The sequence below is a fragment of the Dipodomys merriami genome, unplaced genomic scaffold (assembly GCF_024711535.1).
Source record: "Dipodomys merriami isolate MVZ:Mamm:240054 unplaced genomic scaffold, mDipMer1.0.p SCAF_336, whole genome shotgun sequence".
Taxonomy (NCBI): Eukaryota; Metazoa; Chordata; class Mammalia; order Rodentia; family Heteromyidae; genus Dipodomys; species Dipodomys merriami.
In genome coordinates this window covers 580,470-607,809 of record NW_027204893.1, presented here as the reverse complement: position 1 = coordinate 607,809, position 27,340 = coordinate 580,470, and the positions used below count along the sequence as shown (strand labels likewise).

The 27,340-nt window shown below is 50.6% G+C and overlaps 1 protein-coding gene and 1 non-coding gene across 8 annotated transcripts in view; one reads left to right on the top strand and one right to left on the bottom strand.

Moving 5' to 3' along the window:
* The window catches only part of LOC138803175 (disabled homolog 2-interacting protein), a 180,096-nt gene that overhangs the window by 78,730 nt on the left and 74,026 nt on the right, over positions 1-27,340 (top strand). For 5 of the 7 annotated variants that reach the window (XM_069987007.1, XM_069987016.1, XM_069987005.1 and 2 more), the window contains exon 2: positions 9,456-9,559. In XM_069987007.1, coding sequence (XP_069843108.1) covers positions 9,456-9,559 — 104 coding nt within the window. Of the gene's footprint in view, positions 1-4,393; positions 4,523-9,455; positions 9,685-27,340 lie in introns of those variants that run through there. The other 2 variants (XM_069987009.1, XM_069987012.1) reach the window with 2 other exon arrangements.
* Trnaa-ugc (transfer RNA alanine (anticodon UGC)) lies at positions 4,476-4,555 on the bottom strand. The gene has a single exon. It is a non-coding gene; the product is annotated as a tRNA-Ala (tRNA).

Genomic DNA, 27,340 nt, shown 5'->3' with positions numbered 1-27,340 from the left:
GGAAAAGATTGCTGGGAGAACTGGGAAAGAGAGAGAGAGCTGAGAAAGAGCTAGAAAAGAGGGCCTCTGAGCCTGGGCTAGGCCTTATCTAGGGTATGGGCGGAGAAAGGTGTGGCCACATCAAATTCAGATGTGACCTCAGCGGAGGCAGATGTAACCTCTTCCAGGTGTGCCAGTTGCCTAGGTAACGCAGGTACTGGGCAGAGACTTTGCTGCAAGGAGGGTGGAGTCTGCTCGCCATCCAGGAGCGGACCTTACAAGTACCAGTACGTACGTACACACACGTACACACACACGTACACACACACGTACACACACGTACACGGACACACACACACGTACACACACACGTACACACACACACACACACACACACACACACACACACACACACACAAACGATGCTCCTGTAGCTGCTGAGACATTCTTTGTATCTTATGCTTCCCCTGATGGCTACTCTCTCCTGCCTGCCCCTACTTTCTGTATTCTCTGTCTAACCCTCTCTTTCTCTGTTGCCTTACCACTTTGAGAATGCCACACAAGCAGGGTCATACACTATAAGAATGTTGTGAAGGGCTTTTCTTTTTTTTTTTTTCATTCAAGATGCTGCTGCTAGGATCTTTCCAAGTGGTATGCATTCTGCTTTTTGTTGTTACTGGTTTTTTTTCGTGTGTGTGTGTGTGTGTGTGTGTGTGTGTGTGTGTGTGTGTGTGTGTGTGTGTGTGTGTGTCTGTGTGTGTGTGTGTGTGTGTGTATGTCCGTCCATACTAGAACTTGAACTCAAGGTCTGGGCACTGGCCCTGAGCTTTTTCATTCAAGGTGAATACTCTGCCACTTGAGCCACAGCTCCACTTTGGACTTTTTGGTGGTTAATTGGAGATTAGAATCATGGACTTTTTCTGCCTGGGCTGGCTTTTGAACTGTGATCCTTAGATCTCAGCCTCCTGAGTAGCTAGATTTATAGGAATGAACCACTAGCTTTTTAATTATTAAAATTTTTATTTTATTTTAATTTTTTTGTCGGTCGTGGGGCTTGAACTCTGGGCCTGGGCGCTGTCCCTCAGCTCTTCAGCTCAAGGCGAGCGCTCTACCACTTGAGCTACAGCGCCACTTCCGGTTTTCTGGTGGTTTATTGGAGATAGGAGTCTCACGGTCTCTCCTGCCCGGGCTGGCTTTGAACCGAGATCCTCATATCTCAGCCTCCTGAGTAGCTAGGATTACAGGCGTGAGCCACCAGCGCCCGGCTAAAATTTTATTTTTAAATTTCAGATTGGTCTTAAACCTATCCAAAAGGTGTGTGATGGCCTCTGGTAGTTTGGGTTTGGGTTTTCCCGGTTGCTGTGACGTCCCTTCCCCTTTCCCGGCCCAGCACTTGCTCCTTCTGCATCCTTGCCGGTCTGCATGTGAGATCACTGCCCTCCCTCCTCCTTCAAACAGGAAGAACTGGGCAGTGCAACCTGACAACTGAAATTTGGTGTCTTGTCTGAAATTACAGGATGTTCCTCAGGCCCACCGTGTTTCCATGGGAACAAGAAACAGTCATCCTTCATGATTAGGTGGTATCCCTGGCAACCAAGCCAGCAGCATTTGAATGAAACAGATTTTATTTTATTTTATTTATTTATTTTGCAGACGTATGAAGGTTCAAATGCATTTCTCTGGTGGTGGCTTCTGAGAATAAGGAAGACAGGCTGGTCTTACTGGTACAATGGAGATTCTTCCCATCTCCTGGTGGAAAGAACTGACCCCAGGGTCTGGTTTTGTTAGCATTGGGGAAATATCACATAATGGGGGTGAGCCTGAACCTTACTTATAGGTCTAGGGGAGACTCATATAGGGTCATTGAGTCTCCCTTCCCCTGGAATTTTCTAGAGGTGCCATTTTCACTCTGTGCGATCTTGGTAGATTCACTCAACCTCTCTGGTACCTCTGCTGGTGACATCTGTGTGGCTCAAACCTCTCAGGGTCTCCCTGTCTGACTGGGCGAAAGCTATTCTGTTAGGTCCGAGGCTTGGGTTCAGGGCACTGAGTTAGTCCCCAGAGTCAGAGGAAGGGTTAGGATGGCTGGGTAGGAGATTGAGGCAGTAGCTCCCTGCTTCTTTTTACTGGGAAAAATATAGATGTTTATTTTTATTTACATACTTATTATATTTTTTGAGGGAGGAGTCAAGTGCGGAGACATCATATTCCCTGACTCACTGGTTTGATGATTGATCAGTCGGGAGACCAGAGACTGACAGGCGTTGCCCTGGAGTTACATAGCAGAGTCAGGTTTAAATCTAGTCTCCATCTTCATGCTCTTCATTCTCAGTGGGGGCTATATTGCCCCTAGTTGGCCAAAAGTTTGATTTCAGGAATAGGGCTTGGAAAAAACTATTACTTTAAGCTGGGCGCTGGTGGCTCACGCCTGTAATCCTAGCTACTCAGGAGGCTGAGATCTGAGGATTGCGGTTCAAAGCCAGCCCGGGCAGGAGAGACTGTGAGACTCCTATCTCCAATAAATCACCAGAAAACCGGAAGTGGCGCTGTAGCTCAAGTGGTAGAGTGCTAGCCTTGAGCTGAAGAGCTGAGGGACAGCGCTCAGGCCCAGAGTTCAAGCCCCACGACTGACAAAAAAAAACAAAAAACAAAAAACAAAAAAACTATTACTTTATTTTTTGCATAACACCCAATTTATGAGTAGTCTATAAAAGATTGTGTGTATTGAAATTTTATGAGGAGTTCCAGGACAAAAAAGAATCTAAGAAGATTCCTGTCAGGAAAAAAGATTGATAAATGAGATTCTCCCCATTGTATAGCTAATATGTGCTTTAAAAAAAAAGAAGATTGGGCTGGGAAGGTGGCTCAGTGGTAGAGCGCTTGCCTTGCATGCATGAGGCCCTGGGTTCGATTCCTCAGCACCACATGAACAGAAAAAGCGGAAATGGCGCTGTGGCTCCAGTGGTAGAGCTCTAGCCTTGAGCTAAAGAGCTGAGGAACAGCGCCCAGACCCAGAGTTCAGGCCCCATGACCGGCAAAAAAAAGAAGATCGGAGACATTAGTCCAGAACCCAAAAATCAGTTATTAGTATGGATAGAGCTTGTAGCAAGCCATCAATTCCTTGGGGAGCCTTTTGAGCTATTGGGTCAGGAGACCCAATAGCTTTAATGTGACCATTCATGTTACCCCTGTTAGTGGTGTCACCAGGAGCAGAGATCTGTCTTGCTGGAACATACTGGGGTCCCTCTGGGAGCAGACATTGCCCAGAACAGGCTGATTTGAGTCACAGAAGGACTATGGACAAAGTTATGGAAGGTGCTGGGCAGCACAGGCAGTGGGCACAGTCAGGGCTCTTCTGTAGAGGCCCTTAAGAGGAGCAAAGAAGCCAGGCACTGGTGGCTCATGTCTCTAACCCTATCTACTCAGGAGGCTGAGATGTGAAGATCATGGGTCAAAGCCAGCCTGGGCAGAAAAGTCTATGAGACTCTTCTCCAGCTAATCACCAGAAAATCAGAAGTGGCCCTGTGGCTCCAAGTGGTAGAGTGCTAGCCTTGAGCAAAAGAGCTCAGATACAGCACGCAAGAAAAAGAGAGAGACCAAGAAGAGAGAGAGAGAGAGAGAGAGAGAGAGAGAGAGAGAGGGAGGGAGGGAGGGAGGGAGGGCAGGGGAGGAAGAGGTAAGAGCAAAGGACTGTGGTACTGCCAAGGAGAGGGCCCCGGAGGCTGGCCCCTTCCATGGAGAAAGACAGTCAGCCCCAGCACCTCTCCTTCCTCTCCTGCCAGGGCCTATCCATGGCTAAGCCCCAGGAAAGCACAGAATCCAGAAGCTTGGTTGGTACTGGTCCACAAAGGCAATGGGCTTTGACCTGGGCCTGAGCTGTGAGGCTGTGTTTCACAGCAGAGTGTCTATGATCCCACCTGTCCTGCAGCTTCCTTGCTGGCTGCCCATATTCCAGAGGCTTCTTTCTTTGTGAGGCAGGTCTTAGACTGTTGGCTGAGGCTGGCTCAGAACTCCTGAGCTCTTCCTAGCTCAGACTCCTGAAATTGGACCACAGCCAATTTTAGCTTCTGAATACAAGTTGAACACGATCTGGAAGCCCCAAGAAACACTTGGCTGCTGACCTGTTGGCTTGGGGGAGGATTGGATAAGCTCCCTTTTTCTCTGGCCTCAGTTTTATATATATATATATATATAAATTATCTTTAAGAAATGGTACAAAAGGGTTTTAATCCAACAAACCAGTTGATTCATACAATGTGACTTTTTTCTTTTTTTAATTGTTATAAAGGTGATGTACAAAGGGGTTACAGTTACATAAGTCAGGTAAAGAGTATATTTCTCTCTTTTTAGAATGTTATTATTATTATTATTATTATTATTATTTTGTTGTTGTTGGTCGTAGGGCCTGAACTCGGGGCCTGGGTGCTGTCCCTCAGCTCTTCAGATCAAGGCTAGTGTTCTACCACTTGAACCACAGTGCCACATCCAGCTTTTTCTGCTTGTGTGAGGCTGGGAATTGAACCCAGGGCCTCATGCATGCAAGGCAAGTGCTCTACCACTGAGCTACCTTTCCAGCTTCTCTCTCTCTCTCTCTCTCTCTCTCTCTCTCTCTCTCTCTCTCTCTCTCTCTCTCTCTCTCTCTCTCTCTCTCTCTCTCTCTCTCTCTCTCTTTTTGTTTTGTCAGTCATGGGGCTTGAACTCTGGGCTTGAAAGCTCTTCAGTTCAAGGTGAGTGCTCTACCACTTGAGCCACAGCGCCACATCTGGTTTTCTAGTGGTTTATTGGAGGTAAGAGTCTCAAGGAGTTTCCTGCCCAGGCTGGCTTTTACCCATGATCCTCAGATCTCAGCCTCCTGAGTAGCTAGGATTACAGGTGTGAGCCACTGTACCTGGCCTGTATTTCTTCTTTTTTGACAGTGTCACTGCTTCCCTCCTTCTCTCCCAGTTTTTCCCTCCCATCCCTACCCACAAGGTGTATAGTTCATTTTTCAACATTGTGCCTAGTGAGCACCATTACGCCATATGTTCACCCTTTGTCCCTCCATTTCTGTGTCCCTTCTTGCCCCCACCCCCACATGATCAATAAATGAACAAAGAAGACATAAAGAAAACAAACACAATAATAAAGAAAAAAACTTATTCCCATGTCCCAGAGTTCATTTTGATCACTATTATTTTGTATGATCAGAGGCATGTCGCCCACAATGCTTCTTGATCAGTGTCAGATCATGTCAGTTGTTTGGCCTCAGTTTTATCATCTGTAAAATAGTAGATGGACCTCCTGGCTGAGACCTAGGAGGCAGGAGCAGTTCCTGGAGATTGTCAGTCTTTGGGGGGAGGGTGTCATGCAGCCTCCCCGGGGACCTGTGTCCAGCCGTGTCACCCCACATGTCTGTTGCCTGGAGCTGTGAGAAGCCACCTGTGCAGTAGGGGAGGTAAAACTGTGGCTCTGTGTGTGTGTGTGTGTGTGTGTGTGTGTGCGCGCGCGCACGCGCGCACGTGCGTGCGTGCAGGTGTGCTCATGCACATCTTGAGATGAGGGGATGGTGCCTTGGAGTTTGTCAGCAGCCCCTGTTGTCCTGGAAATCCCAGGAGCTCCATTGGAGGCCTGATTCTGCTGATCAGCTTCCACAGCTGCAGCGTTAGTGGAATTGGATGCTCAGTGTATCAAACCTTGACCCGGCCCTGTTGGGTGCTTGGCTCAGGATGGGGATGTGGAGCAGACACTCACCTTCCTGTCATGAGGCAGGAGCCCACAGTGCCCCGGGGCTAGGAAGAGTGGTCTGCTGAGGGGTGGTGGTGGGGGAGCTGGGAGCTGGTGGCTCTTGGCTGTAAACCTAGGTACTCAGAAGGCTGAAATCTGAGGATTAAGGTTTAAAGCCAGCCTGGGCAGAAAAATCCATGAGGCTCTTATCTCAAGTTAATCAGCAAAAAGCCAGAAATAGAGCTCTGGCCCAAGTGGTAAAATGACAGCCTGGAATAAAAAAAGTGAAACAAGACTGAGAGGTCCTGAGTTCAAGTCACAGTACTGGTGTGCATGCACACAGACACACAATAAGATGGGGCATCCTGCCTTGTGGCGGGCACCGTGGAATTGATTGGCTAGGGAAGCAGACTGAGGGAAGCAGTCCTAGACTGGGTGCCATTGGGAGGCCTGCATCTAAGGGTCCCAGTGGGCTTAGAGGTGGGCTAGCTTGTGACTATGCCTGATGCTATGTGGCTCCCCCTTTGTCCCCTTCCCCAACCCTACTATATACCTGAGAGAATACTTGAATACTTGGTGGGCATCAGGACCCAGGGGAGCCAAGGATTCTGGGTCCCAACACAATCTGGTCCTCCAATCCTTTGCCACCACTCACTCTCTGTGTGTCTTTGAGCTAGTGACTGCTACCCCAGCTTCAGTTTCTACCTGGTAAAATAGATTTACCAATACCCACTTGGCTGGGTACAGGGCTGTGCACACAGGCAGGACCCAGAGGTGGGCATGATGTGTGCTGTCACAGAGCAGGTGGAGGTGCGCAGTAGATGCTGGGGGGTGTGGGAAAGAGATGACAGCAGCTAGGGAAGCGTGGGAAGAGATTTCCTAGGGAAACCTCCCCACACAGTGGGCGTCTGCAGAGATGGTGGGGGAGGGGAGGGAAAGTTCCAAGCAGAAATCTGGCAAGGAAGCAAGCCAGGTGACTGATGGGTACCAGTGGCTCATGCCTGTAATCCTAGCTCCTCCGGAAGCTGGGATCTGAGAATCGCAGTTCAAAGTCAGCCCTGGGAAAGCAAAGACCATGAATCTGGAAATGGAGCTCTGGCTAAAGTCACAGAGCACTAGCCTTGAGCCATCAAAGCTAAGGGATAGTTGGGCACTGGTAGCTCATGCCTGTAATCCTAACTGCTTAGGAGGCTGAGATCTGAGGATCGTGGTTCAAAGCCAGCCCAGGCAGGAAAGTCCATGAGGCTCTTATCTCCAATAAACCACTAGAAAACTGGAAGTGGCGCTGTGGCTCAAGTGGTAGAGCGCTGGCCTTGAGCTGAAGAGCACGGGGACAGCGCCCAAGCCGAGTTCAAGCCCCATGACCAACAAAAAAAAAAACCCCAAGCCCCCAAAAACCCAACAACACCTACAAAAAAACAAAGGGATGAGCCCTTGGGTTCAAGCCCCAGTACTGGGGCATGCACGCACACATACACGCACACACACGCAATTGGTAGTTGTTACTGGGTGGGGAGTGTCTAGTTAGAGGTTTTTGTGGAGGAGGGGGGCTAGAATTGAATAGGTGACTTTGCCTGCCTGGGCCTCAGCCAAGGCTCAGGAATGGAGCCTGTCCTGGTTGGGAGAGGGGCTCAGCTCTGCTCTTTCATGTTTCTGGGAACCCTCTCTCCCCTCCCGTCCAACTGGCCATATGGCCCTAGGAGCCTGTCCTGCCTTCTGCGAATCTGCTCCTGTGAGCAGCCATGTCTGTTTTCCTGTGGTTATGCTTATATTTCCATGCTGCATGCACACTGTAGCATCTGCCTGGAGGTGAATGTGTGCAGTGCCCACTCCGCTCTGGTGTGGGCGTCAGGAGTTCTGCAGTCTTCCTCTCCCCCCCCCCCTCTCTGAGAGTTTGGGGGAGGGGGCAGCCAGTAAGTGTCTCCTTCAGGGCATGTTGGTGGTCAGGTTAGTGGGTGTCCTTGAAGAAGGACTACCTCCTCCCCCCCCCCCCCCCCCAGAGCAGGAAAAGAGGCAGCAGAGTGGCCTAGGGTGACCAGCACAGAGGCTGAGCTGGGCTGAGCTGGACTGACTCAAGTTCTTAAGTAGGTATCCACAGACCTGGCTGTTTCATAGAAGCTGTCATCATTTATGAATCTGGATATTTCCTATTTTAAACACTTGTGGGAAGCCAGGGCCCAGTGGCTCACACCCATAATCCTAGCTATTCAGGAGGCTGAGATCTGACGATCTCCCTTCCATCCAGTCTGGGCAGAAAAGTCTCCATGAGACTCTCATCTCCAACCAACCACTCAAAAACTGGAAGTAGAACTGTGGCTCAAAGTGGTAGAGTGCTAGCCTTGAGCAAAAGAGGTCAGGGCTAGTGCCCAGGCCCTGAGTTCAAGCCTCATGACTAACAAAAAACAAACAAACAAATAAAAAGAAAACTCCTGGGAAGCTATGGCTGCTCTCCCCTCCCCCACCTTTGTTACCAACCAGAGCTATGTCTGTTTGCTTCCCAGGCTTCAAAGCCTTTGGACAACTTGGTATGGATTAAAAGTCAGTGGTCCAGTGCTGGTGACTCACGCCTAGCTACTTATTCCTAGCTACTTATTCCTAGCTACTTAGGCAACTGAGATGGAGGAGCACAGTTCAAATTCAGCCTGGGGAAAAAATCCATTGAGACACTTCTTTTTTGCTGGTCCTGGGGCTTGAACTCAGGGCCTGAGTGCTATCTTTGAGCTGCTTCTGCTCAAGGCTAGCACTCTACCCACTTGAGCCACAGCACCTCTTCCAGCCTTTTCTGAGTAGTTTATGGGAGATGAGAATCTCACTGACTTTCCTTCCCTGGGCTGGCTTTGAACCATTATGATCCTCAGATCTCAGCCTTTTGAGTAGCTAGAATTACAGGCATGAGCCACCAGCGCTTGGCTTGTTCTAGATATTTCTTATAGGTGGACTGTTAGAATAGTTCCCCTTCTGTATTGAGTTTATGTCACTTTATTGAGATTGAGCCTCACTTTTTTTTTTTTTTTTTTTTGGTGCTAGTCCTGGGGATTTGAACCCAGGGCATGGGTGCTGTCATTGAGGTTTTTTTGGTCAAGACTAGCACTCTACCACTTGACCTATAGCTCTACTTCCAGCTTTTTTTGTGGTAAATTGGAGATAAGTGTCTCATGTACTGGCCACTTATCTATGGCTCATGCCTGTAATCCTAGATACTCAGGGGGCTGAGATCTGAGGATTGTGGTTTCAAGCCATCCTGGGCAGGAAAGTTTGTGAGACTTATCTCCAAAAAAAAGCTGGAAGTGGAGCTGTAGCTCCAAGTGGCAAAACAATAGTCTTGAGCACAAAAACTGAGGGACAGTACTCAGGACTGGCGCTCAATGAATGGATGGATGGATGAATGAATGAATATAGAAGAAAAAAAAGAGTTTCATGGACTTTCCTGCCTGGCTTTGAACCCCGATCCTCAGATCTCTGACTCCTGAATAGCTGGAATTACAGGTGTGAGCTACTGGCACCCAGCAAGGCTTTACTTTTTTTTCTCCCACGTGTACACCTGTACCTCAACCTTGCTGTTTATTGCTTCCTGTAGTCTCTGGGATGTCAGGCACGTGCCACCACATGCAGCTTTTTCTGTAGAGACGGAGTCTTGCTAACTGGCTCGATCCTCTTGATCAGCTTCTGAATAGTTAGGCTTACAAGTGTGGATGAGGGGTGGCAGGAAGATAAGGGTTCCTCTATCAGAGCGATTGAATTTGTTCACCCTCTCTTTGTCCTTCTTTTAACAGAGTCACCCCAAGAAAGGCCAGGCTCCCGGCGCAGCCTGCCCGGCAGCCTCTCAGAGAAGAGCCCCAGCATGGAGCCCTCGGCTGCTACCCCGTTCCGGGTCACGGTAACTATCTCTGCGTCACCATCGCCACCATCACTCGGCCCGGGGTGCTGCTCTGTGACCCCGCGGCCCCCCTTCCTGGAGCCTCACCGACCGGGAGAGCGCCCAGCCAGCTTCTCTTACTCTAGGTATCAGACCCCTTAGCTGTGCCCACTGTTCTCTGGGGCTCAGCCCCACCCCCGGGTCCACATGAGGGGCCCATCCTTTGAGGGAGGGGGTGGGGAACAGATGGAGGACAGCCCTGAGAGCTGCCAGGCCTGGGAAGAAAAGAGGCTAGGTCAGTGTGGTGCACTTCCCTGTGTGTGTGTGTGTGTGTGTGTGTGTGTGTGTGTGTGCACACATGCGCACACACCCTGAGCTTTATCCACCCTTCTACTCAGCTTTTGTTTCTGTATATCCACATCTTGAACAGCCCCCGGCGTGTCCTAATTTAATTCTGTCTTGGTTGGGAAATTGGAAAAGGAAAATAATTCTGTATTCTCCGACTGAACAACGCCTTCGAATTGACAAAACAGCATATATGTTGTAGCTATTAAATTTGGGCAACTCATGCACATATTATTTTTAAAAATTTTATTACAGATCTACATACTTTATGGAAACAGAACCTAGTAACCAAGAATGTCTGCCTCTCTTTCTCTCCCTCTCTCTCCTTCGGCAAATAATACTGTGTCTTCCTCCATCCAGGGCTTTCATTCACTCAGGAAGTTCACCGCAAGCCTACTGCATGCCTGGCACCATTCTAGGCATGGGCTGAGCGGAAGGAGCTGGCAGAGAGAGCCCAGCGTGGACAAGGCCCTTACAAGTTCAAGGAAACCCCTATGAGCTCCCTTTATGTTGGTGCAAAGGGCTGCTATGATGGAAAAATCCAGGAGGGCTTCTCCGAGGTGGTGTGGCCTGGCAGCGATGTATGTAGAGTGAGAACAGGAGCCAGCCCTGTGGTGGGCTAGCAGAGGCCATCTACAGGGTAGAGGAGATGGAGAGCTTAGGTCTGGGTGCTGCGGCTCAAGGGTTTCTGGGGAGCTGGGAGTGACTTCCCCAATGAGTGAGAGAGGGGCCAGTGGAAGTAGGCAGGGGTGGGGGGGGTGCAGGTAGGGGAGCTATGGTTGCGCAGGTGTGGCTACACACTTGGCATTGGGGTGTATGAGCTGTGCAGGTGCAGTCTGAACCTGGCGCCAGGGTAGGTGGTGAGGCTGGGTGGGGCCTCAGGCATCAGGCTAAGGGGCCAGGGCTTCCCCTACCAGGGATGCGCATTGTCCTCTTTGGCATAAATGAGGTCTGGAGCTCTGTCAGGCAGAGCCTGAACCTCTGCATTTTTCTTTTCTTTTTTGTGCAGTCTTGGGGCTTGAACTCAAGGCCCATGTGTTGTCTCTACACTTTTGTGCTCAAGGCTAGTGCTCTACCACTTGAGCCATGGTGATGCTTCTAGCTTTTTAGTGGTCAGTCGGAGATTAGAGTCCCCTGGACTTTCCTGCCTAGGTTGGCTTTGAACCATGATCTTCCCATCTCAGCATCCTGAGAAGCTAGGATTGCAGGCGTGAACCTGCTTGCCTCTGTATGTGCCATCAGGGTTAACCCATTCCTGTCTCATGGAGCAGAAGCTACTTCTTGTCTTCTCTGGGCTCCAGGACTACTTCAAGCAGGGTCAGCGTTCCGGGCCCCAGGGAAGGATGACAAGATAAATCGTGTAGCAGGGCGGGGGATGCGTTCACCCACGCTGCACTGTGTGGTGGGGCTATCCTTGGGACCTGAAGGTGCCGGGGGTGGCAGGGTGTATCTTAGACCCCAGGGCAGAATCGCAGCTTCCTGAGGGCTTGGGGAGAGGGGCGTCTCCAGCAGCGTCCCTTCCTCTACTGGCTTCTTTCCATGCCGCTCTAAGGCGAGTGCCATCACACCTCGAAAACTTCTGTAATTCGCAGCTTGGTAATTGTCAGCGGGGCTTGGCATCTTTCCTGTCAGGCTGTCTTCGTTCTGTTTTCCTGGGGCGGAAGCCACCTGTGGATCAGAGTCATCCTCCAGCCTCCGCACCTGAGGTCCAACTCAGGCCTACCTGTCTGGATAGAATCTGTAGGGAAGCGAGCCTGTTCACAGGGGGTACTGCTGCTGGGGGATGGGGGGGGGAACTATGACGATGAAGAGGGAGTCTCCCCACTCTTCATGGCCACCTTGAGGTGCTTCCATTTTATAGCTGAGGAAACCGAGGTTCAGACCAGAGAAGGAAAGCCATTTTCCTGGTGTCACATAGACAGGACATTCAGCTATGATCAGTTTTTTGTCTTTCTCTGGGAACTTTGGTCCTTTCTCTGTGTGTAGTTGTTAAGGAAATGAGTAGAGAGTCTGTCCCGGCCTTCACTCAGTCGTGGGATCTGGGTTCAACTCCTGGTTCTTTCATGAGCTGCGTGGCTGTGTTAGTCACTCAGCCTCTCTGGGTCTCGTGTCCCAGAGTAGGTACTTAACAGATAAAATTCACTACAATTGTCTGTGTCCTGGTTTTGGGGTGTGGGGGGGTGCTTTATGTTGATATTTTGGTGCCAGTACTGGGGCTTGAACTCAGGACCTAGGTGCTGATCCTTTTTCTCACAAGGCTGGCACTCTACTACTTGAGGCAGTGTTCCACTTCTGGCTTTTTTGCTGGTTAATTGGAGAGAAGAGCCTCGTGGATTTTCCTGCCTGTGCTGGCTTGGAACCACGATCCTCAGATCTCAGCCTCCTGAGTAGCTAGGATCATAGGCATGAGCCACCAATGCCTGGCTTTGGGTTCTATTTTCTGGTTCCAGACCAGTAAAGATCTGAGGAGAGATGAGTGTAGATCAGAGGACAATGTTTTTGGGGAAAGTCAAGCGTGCCTGGTTCGGCGCACAGACCCTGTACAGGGCTCAAAGCCTCTCTCCCCACGCCGGGCCCTGCCCAGCCCACAGCCGACTCTGAGCTGTGGCAGCCCTATGCTTGTGCTCACATCCTTGTTCTCCGCTGATGGCTGCTTCCTCCGTGTAGACCTGGAGGGGGCCCGGGGAACTTGGTTTTGCCTGGAGGAGGCAGAGAAGACAGCACAGGAAATTGAGAATACTTACCACTGTTTCCGCCATTGCGTTCCCAGGTAACAGGGATGTCACCACTGCTCACACAGACGCCCCACAGGCAACTGTATGTCATTGCCTTGAGGTCTCCTTCTGTTTTCCAGCTCCATGGAAACTGAGGCTGGAGCGGGGAGAGGGACTGGGTGGGCAGAGGCCACATCCAGCTGGAGGTAATTACCGGGCCTGTGTTGTCTGCACCCCAGGGCCCTCAGCTCTGCTGTGTTGGTTTCAACCTAGGCCAGACCATAGGGCAGCTGTGACTTAGGGCTGGCCCCATGCTGCCTTTTGAAGCCCATGAGATAGGCCTCAGTTTATCTTTTTGGAAAAGTCCTAGCTACTCAAGAGTCTGAGATCTAAGGATCCCACTTCAAAGCCAGCCTGGGCAGGAAAGTCTGAGACTCTTGTCTCCAGTTAACCACCGGAAAACCTGGAAGTGAAGCTGTGATTCCAAGTGGTAGAGTGCTAGCCTTGAGCAAAAGAACTCATCCCTAAGTTCAAGCCCCATGACTGACCAAAAAGAGAAAAAAGAAAACAAGAAAATCAAGGGAATGGGCCTTGTAAGGCAACATATGGTTTGGGTATTCAGCAGGTGATTAAATGTCTGCTTTGGAAGCTAAGAGAAAGAGTTTCCAGGTCAAGCAAAAGCATTGAAGCCTTGCAGGGTTTCATACCAGGGTGGGAGGGAGGCCTTGGTTTCCCTAGGACCAACAACAGTGCCAGAGACTGGCATGTACCCCTAAAGGCAGTAGGGGTTCCTGGGATGAGGGGCTGGGAGCTTACTTTCTCAGCTTTTAGACTTGAGGATTCACATCCAGGTCTGTGTTCTCAGACCTGGTGTCTCCTAGGAGGAGGGGGCAGCAGGTGGGGCTTCAGACTATTTGCTAGACCACGCCCACCCCTCTCCAGGCAGTTAGTCTGTGGGAAGATGTTCGCTCTACCAGGCCTCCTTGTCCAGCCTCTCTGGGATGGGCTCAGTCTGTCTGCTTCCCTTCCTTTGCCCTCATTGACCTTGAAGAGCCCTGGCAGAATGCTGGCAGGGCCAGGGGTTCAGGAGATGGGCAAAGGCGCTGTGAAACTTGGCAGCCGATTGATTCTTCCTCAGAAAGCTGAAAGGGGAAAGTGGTGTTTGAAGGTTTAGCTGAAATTAGGTCTCAGGGCTATTTTTTGCAAGATGGAGAAGGAGAGGTGTCAAAGGGGAAGGCTCAGGGGGCTGGCAAAAGCTGTGGATAAACTCAGCACCAGGTTGATTGCAGATACTTCTAGAAGTGGGTCTTGGCTTCTTTCTGACAGCTCAGTTCTGGGTGCTTGGTTGGGCACATCCTATGTGGTTCTCCTGAGCCAGTACACAGGCCCTGGGTCCACTGACAACCCTAAACCGAGATCACTAGTTTAGGAGGATGGAGGAGAACTTCTTCTACAGATGAGACCTTTGGGACCAGGCTCAGGCTTTTTTTTTTTTTTTTTTTTTTTTTGGTCATGGGGCTTGAACTCAGGGTCTGAGCGCTGTCCCTGAGCTCTTTTGCTCAAGGCTAGCACTCTACCACATTGAGTCACAGTGCCCCTTCTGGTTTTCTGGTAGCTAATTGGAGATAAGAGTCTCATGGATTTTCCTGCCCAGGCTGGCTTTGAACTGAGTAGCTAGGAGGTGGCCAAGTTTCGAGGAATGCATCGGGGTGTTTTTTTTTTCCAGGAACAAAAGGAGAAAAATATTTTAATGATAGGAAAACCCCAATGAATAGGAATCAACTAATGATCCAGTGTGAATGGAGTTTAGATGGATTGGGGGCATGCAGGAGAAAAAAATTGATAACATTTTTTTTTGCAGGGGGTGGGTAGTCGCGGGGGTGGGGGGGAGGGTATGGGACTCTAAAGCCTTGAATTTTCCCCTGTGGGATGTAGAAGCCCCAAGGGGTGACAGGTAAGGAGGCCTTTTGGGGTATAGACTGGGAATTTCCAGCTGCTCAGCCCTCTCTTGACTCCTGCCTCCTCCCATGTTTAAGCTGTCTTTCTTCCACACCAACCCAAACACAGGTACATGAGCACAGATGGCTTGCCCGACCTTCTTACTACATCCTATCTGTTCTGGGTCCTGGGGAGGGGGGGACCATGCTGGCTCTTCCCAGAAATCTACTTGGGAAGGAGCCAGACTTGAGTCTTGGCCACTGCTTCCTTCTCACTCAAGTTTCTTTGCCGTGAACCTCCTTTTCTCCATCTGTAAATGGCCCAGGACAGCGGTGGGGGGCTCAATACCCGCCACACCCCTGCCCCCTTCCCTTCATTCTTGTATTGGGGGCACTCCCTACCCACACTTTGTCTCAAGCCCTAGGTAATGGGAATAAACCCCTCTTCTCTGCACTCCACACCCAGAGCAGTATCACCCCTGGACGAGGCTCAGCTCTGGCTCCAGGAGGTAGAGAGGGACTTGGTTACACCGTACAGATGAACAGAGATTGAGGTGTCTGTGCAGCATGGCTTCCCACCAGTTGGGGGCAGCAGAGGGCAGCGAGTGGACTCCCGGTGGCTACTCCTGGGGGGAGGGAGGTCCAGGGGTTTGTGTGCCATAGGAAACCTGCTGAACTAAACAAGCCCGGAGCCTGCCACTGGGCAATGACAACAACCCAGATCAGCGAGCATCTGGAAGCTGGTGACAGCTGGGCCCAGCATGGATGGCTGAGCTGGCTGGGCTGGGCTTGACCAGAGAGCTATACCTCTTAAAGGGGACACTTATAGGAGGAATTAGAGGTCTGGGGCCAGGACAGACTCCATCAGGAGGAGGGGCAAAGGGTGGGGGTTGGCAAGTGAGCTACCAGGCAGAGTTGCTGCACTGGGGTCATCAAACTGGGGCCAACACACACTCGATCACTGTCATCTTTGATGGCCTACAGGTCCCTTGTTCTAGCCCCCAAGTGGCTGAGGAAGTCCCCACAGAGTCTGGCCCTTTGCACGCAGCCAGTCTCACCTAGACAGCATTGTTTTTTCCTTAAAAAGAAGAGTGTTGAGCCCCTAGAAAAAGGAGGTAGAGAGCTTGGATGGGTCACACAGCCAATAGAGGCCACGGCTGCCACGTGCCCCTGGGCTTCCCTCTCCCTGCCTTATCTTCTGTAGCCCCTTCTTTCTAGTCCCAAGTGTCAAGTGTCTGCAGGACATCCAGACTAGGAGACGACTCCTCCCTCTTCCCACTTTGCATCCTGGCCTGTGGCCAGTGTAGTCCCTCCCCTCTTTAGGGGGACCAGGATCCTGGATGTGGTGAGCAAGGTGCACATGCCTTTCTTTTCCCTCTTTCTTTTGCTTTTCTTCTTTCTTTCTTTCTTTCTTTCTTTCTTTCTTCCTTCCTTCCTTCCTTCCTTCCTTCCTTCCTTCCTTCCTTTCTTTCTTTCTTTCTTTCTTTCTTTCTTTCTTTCTTTCTTTCTTTCTTTCTTCCTTCCTTCCTTCCTTCCTTCCTTCTTTCCTTCCTTCCTTTCTTTCTTTCTTTTTTCTTTCTTTCATTCATTCTAAAATTTAATGTCAGTTGTGGGGCTTGATCTCAGGGCCTGGGTGCTATCCTTGAGCTCTTCTGCTCAAGGATAGTGCTGTGCCACTTTGAGCTACAGCTCTACTTGTGGTTTTCTGGTGATTAATTGGAGATAAGAGTCTCAGGGTGCTGCCTGGGCTGGCTTTGAACCGTGATCCTCAGATCTCAGCCTCCTGAGTAGCTAGGCTATAGGCATGCACTACCAACCCCAGGCCCCACTTTCTTATGCTGTGGAAACCATGTGATTGGGTGGCCTTGGGGTTGGCTTGCAGACTTGATATGGGAGTTCTGGGATGAGAATTGTTTCCAGGGTGGGAGGTCCTCTGTGGAGGGAGAGGCAGTGCCACCTGCTTCTCACACAAGTCTCTACATTGCCCATGAGTAACTTTTCCTGAGAGTAACTTTCCCTGTGGAAGGACTTCAACGGCGTCTCCAGTGAACTAGGATTGTTATTCTCCTACCTCCCAGGGCCTTAGATGGCCCTACTGGGCTGGGGACTGGGTAACCCAGCCCCAAAGCTTTGGGAGAGGTTGGTCCTTCTGCACAGAATTCCCCGTGTGTATGCCTCTGCAACTTTTTTGCTGTCATCCTGGGATTCCTCCCTCTCTCAGGAAGCCCCCTGGCAGGTGTCCCCTCCCCAGGGCACAGAATGCCTGTGTGCATGTCCTTTCCCAAAGACACTGCCCTTAATGCTCTCACCAGCCTATGGTGACCTATCCAGGGGCAAGAGCTATTTGTTTGTTTTTGCCTTCAGTGGAAGACTCTATCTATCTATCTATCTATCTATCTATCTATCTATCTATCTATCTATCTATCTATCTATCTATCTAGTTATAGCAAGGGGTTTCCAATGTAACAGGCTGGTTTATGAATGCATCTTCAGCATTCTCCTCCATCTCTCCCCCACTCTACCCATACCCTCAAAGAGCCTCTGATCCCCACCCCCTCCTAAAGCCCCCCAGCAATGACACCAGAGTCAGGGATGTTAACTTTGACTCTGCTCCATGGGCTGTCAGAACCTGACTCCAGGACTCCTGGGTGAATCTGGCCTGCACACACTCAATGGCCTGGGAGGAGCGTAGTGTAGTGTATAAACTCTTCCCTAACTGTGTTTTTGCGTAGTGAAGACTGTGTTTAACAACGCTGCTCACTCAGGGATTTATAGAGTGCCACCACCCCTCTTCCTATACAGATTTACTCATCCTCAGGTGGGGGCTCCCTGGCATTCTGGTGTTCCCTGGTGGTTCTTGATCCAGAGAAAACAGGATAATACCTCTTTCCTGCCTTGGTCTTCCGGGGCTGGTCCTGTCTGCTGGGCTGCCTGGAAGGTCCCTCTGCATTCTTGTCACCTGCTAATGAATCATTGGGAAGGCATGCCCAAGCTGGGAAGGATTTGGAGATGAGCCAGGTAGATCATTTCCTCATTGTGCAGATGAGGAAACTGAGTCAAGAGAGGCCGAAGTGCTTGCTCAGTGCTTCCTTACCCAGTGGTAGAATTAGGTAAGAGCTATAGCTTCAGCCTCCCTGGGTTGAAGTCTGCTAGGCTACTTCTGGGCTGTGTGGCCCCATGGAAGTTGTTTTCCCTGTCTGAACCTCTTCTGTCCCTGGTTATACAATGAATAAGCTCTGGAAATCTCTAATATGGTGTGGGCTGTGCAGCTGCAGCAAGATGCTTGGAGCACAAGATGGGGAAATTTCAGGTCAGAGTCACCCAGGGAGACTGGCCAGATAGTTGGACCTCATCTCAGGGCCTGGAGGGCTGCAGAGGGAGGAAGAGGAGATTCCTTCCACCAGGAAGCCTGATGGAATAGTTTCCCTAAAGTTACACCACCCCCAGCCCTCAGCCAGCCTGGAACTAGAAGAGCCAGGGTGCTGTTTGTGGTCTCCAAGCCTCTGGGCCAGTGTTGCTAGCCTGCATTGAGTCACACCCTGCCTGCTCTGGGTTGTCATATCCAGGCTAAGGCCTTAAGAGTGCACATCCTGGGCTGGGGATGTGGCTCAGTGGTAGGGTGCTTGCCTAGCATGCATAAAGCCCTGGGTTCAATTCCTCAGTAAAAGCTGGACGTAGTGCTGTGGCTCAAGTGGTAGAGTGTTAGCCTTGAGCAAAAGAAGCTCAGGGACAGTGCAAGCCAAGGGTTCAAGCCCCAGGACTGGCAAAAACAGAAAAGAAAAAAGCAAAAAAGCATGCACAGTGGATTCTCTGTGGATCCCTGCTCAGTCCTGGACATTGACAAGTACGAGAGGCCCTTGATATTCTCACCCTTTTCCCTTTACTCCTCCTCTTGCCTTCCTTCTGTAGAGTCACAGGGCTCCCGGAGGGCCCCTTGCCTATATGCCCTCATTCTGGAGAGAGGGGTCATGGGGAACCCAAAGGTCCTCCCATAACTCCCAGATTGGAGGGTTCACCATCACCCTATGCCAAACCTTTGTCTGGGCTGTGAGTGATCTTGGATTGTTCTTTGCGATTGCTCTGCCCTGCTCATCTCAGCAAGCTCATCTTCTTTCTGGTTCACTGGTCATTGTTTCTGAAAGATGCCCTCGATGACCATTTCCCCCAGCAAGCCCACCCAGACTGTGTGCCACGTGTAGCCCTTTAGAAAGCCACACCGAAGCTGGACACTGGTGGTTCACGCTAGCTACTCAGAAGGCTGAGATCTGAGGATCGTGGTTTAAAATCAGCCCAGGTAGGGAAGTTTGCAACTTTTTTTTTTTCTTGGTCGGTCATGGGGCTTGAACTCTGGTCACTTCTGGTTTTTGGATGATTAATTGGAGATAAGAGTCTCCAGACCTTCCCGCCCAGGCTGGCTTTGAACGGTGATCCTCAGATCCTCCCGAGTAGCTAGGATTACAGGTGTGAACCACTGGTGCCTGGATGTAACATTCTTATCTCCACTAAACTACCAAAAAAAGCTGAAAATGGACCTGTGGCTCAAGTGATAGAGCACTAGCCTTGAGCAAAAGAAGCTCAGGGACACAATATCTGGGCCCTGAGTTAGAGCCCTAGGACCAGTACCAAACAAAAAACAAGCCAAATAAGCCACCCCAAACATTTTCTTTTTCTTTTATATCACCAATATTTATGAATTCTTAGAGGAAATATTTACAGAAAACATTCCAGGCTGCCATTTCCCCTTTCCTGGAGCATTACAGTCTACTGTAGGTAGGAGGTGTAAACAAATTTGTTATGTCTAGCTTTATCTGAGAGCATCGTGGAGGCTCTGCCTATGAGGGGAGGACCTGGAGGATGAGCAGGGTTCCTGGGCCACAGGGGACTTCCCTTCTGACTAATAATGGCCAGGCCAGTCTCGGGTGATCAAAGGGAGCAAGGCAAACATTGACAAATCAGGCACTAGTGTGGCTCATGACTGTAATCTCGGCTACTTAGAAGGTTGAGATCTGAAGTTCAAGGTTCAAAGCCATCCAGGGAAGACAAACCCAAAGAGAATCTTATCCCCAATTAACAGCAAAAAGCTGGGTGTAGAGGTGTGGCTCAAGTGGTAGAGACTCAAGTTGGTAGAGCACCAACCCTGAGTGAAAAAGCTAAGGGAGAATGTCAAGGTCCTGAGTTCAGGCACTGGTATTGGTAAGACGGAGAGGCGGAGGGTGGGGAGGGAGAAAATATTGACAAATGTAACGATAGCAGGTGATTATTCACTGTGTGCAAGGAAGGGCACTGATTATACTGCCATTGCAAACACCCATCTCATTTGATAGGAGAAGAAACTATCATAGACATTTGATCACTGGCATGGTGGTGGCGGCCGCTCTGCTCTTCTCTTGTAGAGAAGAGAGATTCATACTCTCCTGGGGTGTCTGCTGAGGCTGCTGACTTTCGAGGTGGGAGTAGTGTGTTGGGAACAGAGGTCTCCCACCTGAAAGCCACGCATTCACGGACCCCTAAAGCTTTCAGTGTGTGAGCAAAGCAAACAGGGTGTCCTCAGAGGCACCCCAAAGTGAGCCCCTTATGTGTTGGCAGCAGCATTGAAAGATTTGCTCTACTTGGACCTCTAGCTCTAGGGCCCTGGCTTTCTCTTTCAGCTTCTGGGCCATTTTCCCTTCCTGCTCTGGTGTGGCTGGCCTGAGTGATTCATGGGTGCCTGCTGAGAGACAGCTGTGTGCTTATTTCAATGTAATTGGTTAATTAGTGTGTATGTGTGTGTATCAATGTGTACATGTGCATGTGTTACACATCTATTGGTGTGCAGTGTATGCATACATTATGCAAGTATCAATGCACATGTGTGCTTTTGTATACACATGCGTCACGTGCATATTGGTGTGTGTATGCATGTTACATATACATACTGGGTATTGTGTATCAATGTGCACGTATGTACATACGTATCAATGGACATGTTTGCATGTGTGGTACATGCATGTACTGATAGGTATGTGGGGGTGCACACCCGCTGTGGGAGTGGTGGTGTTGGGGAGATGTGTATGCCTTGCTTGTGGGTCTTTATTTGTGGGCATACCCTTTTTTTTGTCACTGTGGACCTGAACTCTGGGCCTGGATGCTGTCCCTCAGCTCTTCAGCTCAAGATAAGCACTCTACCACTTGAGCCACAGCGCCACTTCCAGCTTGCGCTATTTCTGGCTTTTTCTGCTTATGTGGTGCTGAGGAATCGAACCCAGGGCCTCATGCATGCAAAGCAAGCACTCTACCACTGAGCCACCTTCCCAGCCCATGGGCATACCCTTTAATTTGTATGCATGCCAGTCCTTGATCTCCCCTGTTTCTGGTCCTGTGGGTTTTTCCTTGTATAGATGTGGGATTCTGGGTAGTATTTTAGGGCAGGGCCAACTTTGAGTGTCCCAGCCCCTTCCTGGATCCTCATGGCTTAGGAACTGGGTCTCTATGTGACTCAAATGCTAGCTACCTCTTCCTGGCCCAGAGGGATGTTGAGGTCTTCTAAGTTCAACAGAAACTGGCAAGGGAATCTGTGGACTTAGAGTGGCTTGTGAGTGGGTGCTTACCAGAAAGGCACCAATGGTATCCTGGCTTTGAGTGCTTCCCCGCCCCTCCCCTGGCATAGTGCCTGCATCCCACCAGGAGTGCATAAACTTCAGCTGCTGCCTTTGATGGTTCCTACCGCCCAGGGCAGACGGACAGGCAGGAAAGACAGGCAGCTTGCTGAAGGTGGAGCCCCGGGAACTGAGAAGGAAGGCAAAAGGAATGGCACATATGAAGGATGTGTAAAGCCGGAGTGCCAGGCAGCCTGGGCCAGGCAACTGCTCCAACATTATGGATTCATCAAGGAGCAGTGTGCAAAAAGCTTGCCTCTCTCCCCAGCTCAGCTCCTCCCATCATAGACTGATAAGACATGTGGAGAGCCTGGGAGAATCTGGGTTATCCTTTAGCTTTTTTGCTCTGGGCTTGTGCTCTACCACTTGAGCCACAGTTCCACTCTGGGCTTTAATTGGAGATAAGAGTGTCACAGACTTTCCTGCCTTCCTTAGACCTCAACCTCCTAAGTCATTAGAATTACAGGCATGAGCCCACTGGTGTGGTGAACCTGAGAGATTCCAGAAGCATGGGTGCTGGAGCTGCAAGGCACAGGGGTGCTCACTCCTATCTCTGCTCTGTTTGGTTGCTCTAGGAAAGTCCAGCTGCCCAGCCTGTTTTCCAGGCCTCATTTGTACCATGTAGGCACTGGCCTAGCTTCTCTGTGAGCCCTTGTAACCCTCACTCGGGGACCCAGGAGACAGAACAACTCCTGCTTCCTGCCCCCTTCCCCTATCCCTGCCAGCCTGGCGGCCTGTGTGCCCAGCATCTCCTCTAGGAGACTGAGAGGTGGCAATATCTAGCTACTGGGATCATCCCCCTTGGCTTTCCTGTTTATTTAGCTGCTCTCTTGGCATTTGGACAAAGCCCCAGAAAGATATTAAGAAAGACGTCTGTCAAAACAGCCTCCTTTTTCGCAGGTTCTCTGTTTGGGTTTAGACTTTGGAAACTGCCATGGGAGGAGCCCGTCCTGGGCTGGAGGAGGGCTCTTGGGGTTCTGCCTTCATCCTCAGCACTTCTTGGGGATCCCAGGGTGGGGAACTGGGGACCTAAGGAGAGATAGAAGGATGCCACGCCCACCTACCCCCCACCCCGAGTGCCGCAGGTACAGTGGTAGGAGGACAGAATACCATAAGGATAGGGCTGGAAGGAAAGCACACAGCTGTACAGGTGGGAGCTGTTGAGGAAGGAACTTGCCTTTGACGGAGGCCCTGCTATGTGCCAGGCGTGGCTTCCATGCTTCACCCTGAGGGAGAAACAGGAGCTCTGAGGACTTGGGTGACAAAGGTCTCCCACTGTGATGCCCGAATGCAAGCTTGGGGCTCTGTAGTGATTCCCCTTAGTTCCCTGGGTCCACAGCTAGCTGCTCATGGGGACAGGTCTTCCACTGAAGGAGAGAGTGTGTCTTCTCTTCAGCCTGGGTTCTGTGTGGGAAAGAGCTGTCAGTTTGATATATGGCTTGGGTGGGGGGGTCCCTAGCCTGCCCAGGCAGCCTCCTGAGTACCAGGCACTGAGTCCCAGTGCCTTAATTTCTCTGAGCCTCTACTTCCTGCCCTGAAAGCCTGAAATATTCTGAAGCTGAAGCTCTTGTCCTTCCAACAAGGACTCACCAGACCTCCTGGCCCAGCTTCCTTCCTGGGGTGGGAGGTATACAGTGAGCATGCACAGATCTAGTGACTTGGTAGAACAGGAGCTCAATAGCTGGTCATTTATCATCATCATCACGGCTTGGAATTGATCGGAATGGGTGAGTGAAGGAATAGCATGTCTGGAATTCTGAGAGGCCTCTGAGTGTATCTGTATCTGAGAGAACCCCTCTGGAGAAGGAGCTGGAGGGAAGGATGGCAGATGTGGCTGGAACTCAGAGTGGGGAGGTGGGGAATGACCAAGGGGCTGCTTGAGGACTTAATCCAGACCCCACAGGCCTCTGTCCTCCCATGGGGTCTGCCCTGTGCTCTGGTCAGTGATAGACACGCTCAGAGGGTCTGTAGCCCATCTGGGAGGGGCAGGGTCTATACAGCTACACAGCTGCCACACCCAGCTGTCAGGAAAGCCCTGAGGCCTTTGGTGAGCCCAGCTGGAGGCTGAGTGCCTCTCTGGGGGGGGAGCAGGCTGGGTCCTGGGGACTCCGAGGCAGCTAGCTGTGCTTTAGACTTCAGTCCCTGCTTCCATGGATGAAATGAAAGCGGAGGCCTCACCTGACCAGCCCTGCCCGCCCCTGCTCGGTGCACACAGGGAGTCTCTGTGAGCTTGCTTTAGAAGAAAGTGCTTGTTAGAAAGAGTTCAGAACTTCCCATCTGGATGTCACACTGCGCCTCTAAGGGGTCATTTGGCACGCATGCTCATTCATGTCTTGGCCTCACTCCCAGGCCACCTTCAGGCACCTTGGAGAGCCCGCCAGAGAGATGGACTCCTGCCTGTGGTGCTCACGCATCCCTTGGGACCAAAAAGAGGTGACTGTCCGAGAGCCAGCTTGTCACCGTGACAGGGTGACTAGCAAGTACTGTGTGTGAGTGCTGAAATATTTATGGGTTACCCATGATCCCTGACCTTGTTTAGTTCTTCTCAAAAAGTAGGTGTCATCTGTAGCCTGTTTTCTCACTCTTTTTTTTTGGGGGGGGGTCCGGGCATGGGGCCTGAACTCTGGGCCTGGGCGCTGTCCCTCAGCTCTTCAGCTCAAGGCTAGCGCTCTACCACTTGAGCCACAGTGCCACTTCCGGCTTTTTTCTTTTTGCTTATATGCTACTGAGGAATCGAACCCAGGGTCTCATGCATGGAAGGCAAGAGCTCTACCACTGAGCCACCTTCCCAGCCCAATCTGGAGCCTGTTTTATAGATGGGGTTATGGAGGCTTAGGTCTTACAATTTTGCCCACAGATTGAATTAAAATGTGAACCCAGGAAGTTGGGCTGAGTGGTGTACACCTGTAATTCCAGCACTTATAAGGCTGAGGGAGGAAGATCTTGACTTTTGGGGCCAGACTGCTATATAATAAGTGTTGAAAAAAACAAAAAACGAAGGAATTGAACCCAGGAGCTGTGAGAGAGCTTGAGCTTCTCCAGGGGTTGGTTTTGAGGCTAGCTTCTGCACTAGTGGATGGGGTGGGAGAAAGCCAGTGGGAGGGGGTGTGGCCAAGGGAGGGCTATCAGAGCCTGGGGTAGGCAGGGGAATAATTGTAGAAAGTCTGTTGTCTTAACCCTCACATGTGAGCTAGCCCCAAGATATGTAATTGTAAACTCAATGGTTTTCTGTGCCTGTACTGGAACTTGAACTCAGGGCCTGGGTGCTGTCTCTGAGCTTTTTTGCACAAGGCTGGTGGTCTCCCTCCCACTTGAGCCACAGCTCCACTTCTGGCCTTTTGGTGGTTAATTGGAGTTAAAAGTCTCAAGGGTTTTCTGCCTGGGCTGATTTGAACTGTGATCCTCAGATCTCAGCCTCCTAGGTAGGCTAGGATGGAAGGTGAAAAGCACTGACACTCAGCAACCTGAATGTTTATTTTTCAACAAGCCTGGGTATTGGTGTAGAAACTGGGAGTGAGAACTAATTTTTGTTGAGCAGTTACTATGTGATATACCCTAAGCTTAGAGCTAGAGCTGCTTTATCTGTTCGGCCTAATCCTCAACCATTTCATAGGGGATTGAGGAGACCATGCAGTTGGTCCAGGCAGCTGGGTGAGAGCCCTGCAAGCCTGACTCTGCACCCCAGGCTCAGCACCTCCAGAAAGAGGCTGTCCTGAAAGAACGGATGCCACTCATTTACAGCCCCCTCCCCCCAATCCCTAGCCGGAGATCGACCCAGGACCTCACGTGTGCTAAGAAAGCACTCTATCACTAAGCCCGCACCCCTAGCCCAAGACTTGGGTCTAGAATAAGATTTACTGCTTACTTTTTTTCCAAGGTCAGGGCCATAGCTGCTGACTGCAAAGGGACAAGAGAAAAAGCTTGTCTTCCTTCATCCTGTGCTGGGTTAGGACCCCTCCCCCCCGGCCCAGGCTTTCCTGCTCATTAAAGGAAAATAATGGTGATGTTGGGCAGTTCAGGATCTTTGATGAAGTTGGCTGTGTGACCTTAGGGAAGACCCCTCCCTTCTCTGAGCCTGAGTCACCCTCAATACCTCAATAAGGTAGGGGTGTGTGTGTGTGTGTGTGTGTGTGTGTGTGTGTGTGTCCCCTCCCTTCTCTGAGTCACCCTCAATACCTCAATAAGGTAGGTGTGTGTGTGTGTGTGTGTGTGTGTGTCCCCTCCCTTCTCTGAGCCTGAGTCACCCTCAATACCTCAATAAGGTGTGTGTGTGTGTGTGTGTGTGTGTGTGTGTGTGTGTGTGTGTGTGTGTGTGTGTGTGTGTGTGTGTGTGTGTGTGTGTGTGTGTGTGTGTGTCCTAGGGCTTGAATTCAGGCCTGGGTGCTGTCCTTGGGCTTCTGCTCAAGCCTAGCACTCTACCACTTGAACCAGAGCACCACTTCTAGCTTTTATTTATTTATTTTTTGGTAGTTTATCTGAGATAAGAATCTCATGGACTTTCCTGCCCAGACTGGCTTTGAACTAGGACCCTCTGATCTCAGCCTCTTGAGTAGCTAGGATTACAGGTATGAGCCACCTGAGCCTTGTTGACTTTGGTTTAAACCTTATAAATGGGATCAGGCTGTCATGGTTGCTACCCAGTGAGCTTTGTGAACTTTGTAGTTCTTTGTTCTCTGAGTGTAAAAATGGTGAATTGTCATCAGTAAAGAAATGGAAAATCAAGACAAATTATGTTTGGTGGGGGGGGCAGGGGTTGTGTACTTGCTTATTTAGCACTGTGTGGATCTCCCACATATCTGAGGGGAGCCCAGAGTTTACATGGAGGATGAAGGCCCTGCTTGCACTCTGTATCCTGAAAGCTTGGGATTCCCTCAGTCTGCATAGCAACGTCACTGGGTCAGCCCTCTGAGGAGGCTCGCACCTGTCACCTTCTAATGCCCTGAGATAATTGTTGAACTGCAGAAAACTTGGATTTGCTCTTGACCGGTCCTATGGGCCGTGGAGGTGAAACGCATTTGGACATTCGGAAAGCCTTTGGGTATGGATGAGATGGCATTTCAGGTGGGCCTTGGACACCATGCAGAATGCTGACAAGTAACCACAGAGTAGACCCTCTATGGAGGTGTCAAGTGGAGGAGGAGGAAAGGTACAGAGAAAAAGAGAGGAGGGTTGAAGACAAGACTCAAACTCCAGTACTGCCGAAAGAGAAAGTGGGGGGTGAGGGAGGAGGTGGTTTTGAAGAAAGAGACTGTCCAGTGGGAAAATCTCTGGCATTAGGCCATCCTGGAAACTGGGTATCCTCTAACAAGTCTTACTACCTCTGAGCAAGGCTTCTTCATTTGCAAATAAAGTTTTTCTGTTATTTTCTGTTTGTGTGGATGATAAGTAATTCCTCCTATGGCCATTGTTTGACCTTGTCATGTCTAGGGCACTGGGGCCACAGGGGTGGACATGTCCAGCATAGGGGATAGATATGTCCAGCATAGGGGATACATGCAGCAAGTGTCCACCCCTTCCCATGAACACAAAGAGGAATACCAAGCCCATCTTCTATTGTGTGATGGATGAAATGTGATCTTTACATTATGTCCAACACTAACTTCAAAATTAGTTAATGTCCCCTTTTCTTCTGTTCTTGGGCCACTTGGACTTGAGGCTAGGGAATCCCTCCCAGAGTCGTCCTCCTTCGTCCATTTTCCTCCTCAGCCTGCCTGTAAGGTTCTAAACCCAGCAGGACCCAGTTGTGATCCCTTGGGCCTCTATGTCTGGTGCTGTAGGCATTGACCCCATCTCCTCCAGTTCCACCTGCAGCTCTCATGGTGGGGGTGGGGTGGGGTTTTTAGGCCTGAGCCTCACAGTCCAGTGCAGCTTGTGAATCTATGAATGGCCAGAGTGGGGGTGCCTCAAATTTCCAATGAGGACGCTCAGCAAACCCTTCAGCTCCAACCCCTCCCCCTCAGGGTGGTGGGCACGTTAGTGCCTTAGGTGATGAGAATCATCATGGTCTATGCTGGCGTGCAGCAGTTTCAAAGTCCACCTCGCGGGTGGTCAGCGTGTACCACTCGGCGCCGGCCGCCTGGGCAGGTGTGAGGAACACGCGCCTGCTCTCCGCTCTCCAAGCTTTAGTTCCCCCAATCTGTGCATTGGCAGGCTGAGCGGAGGGAGGTGCCC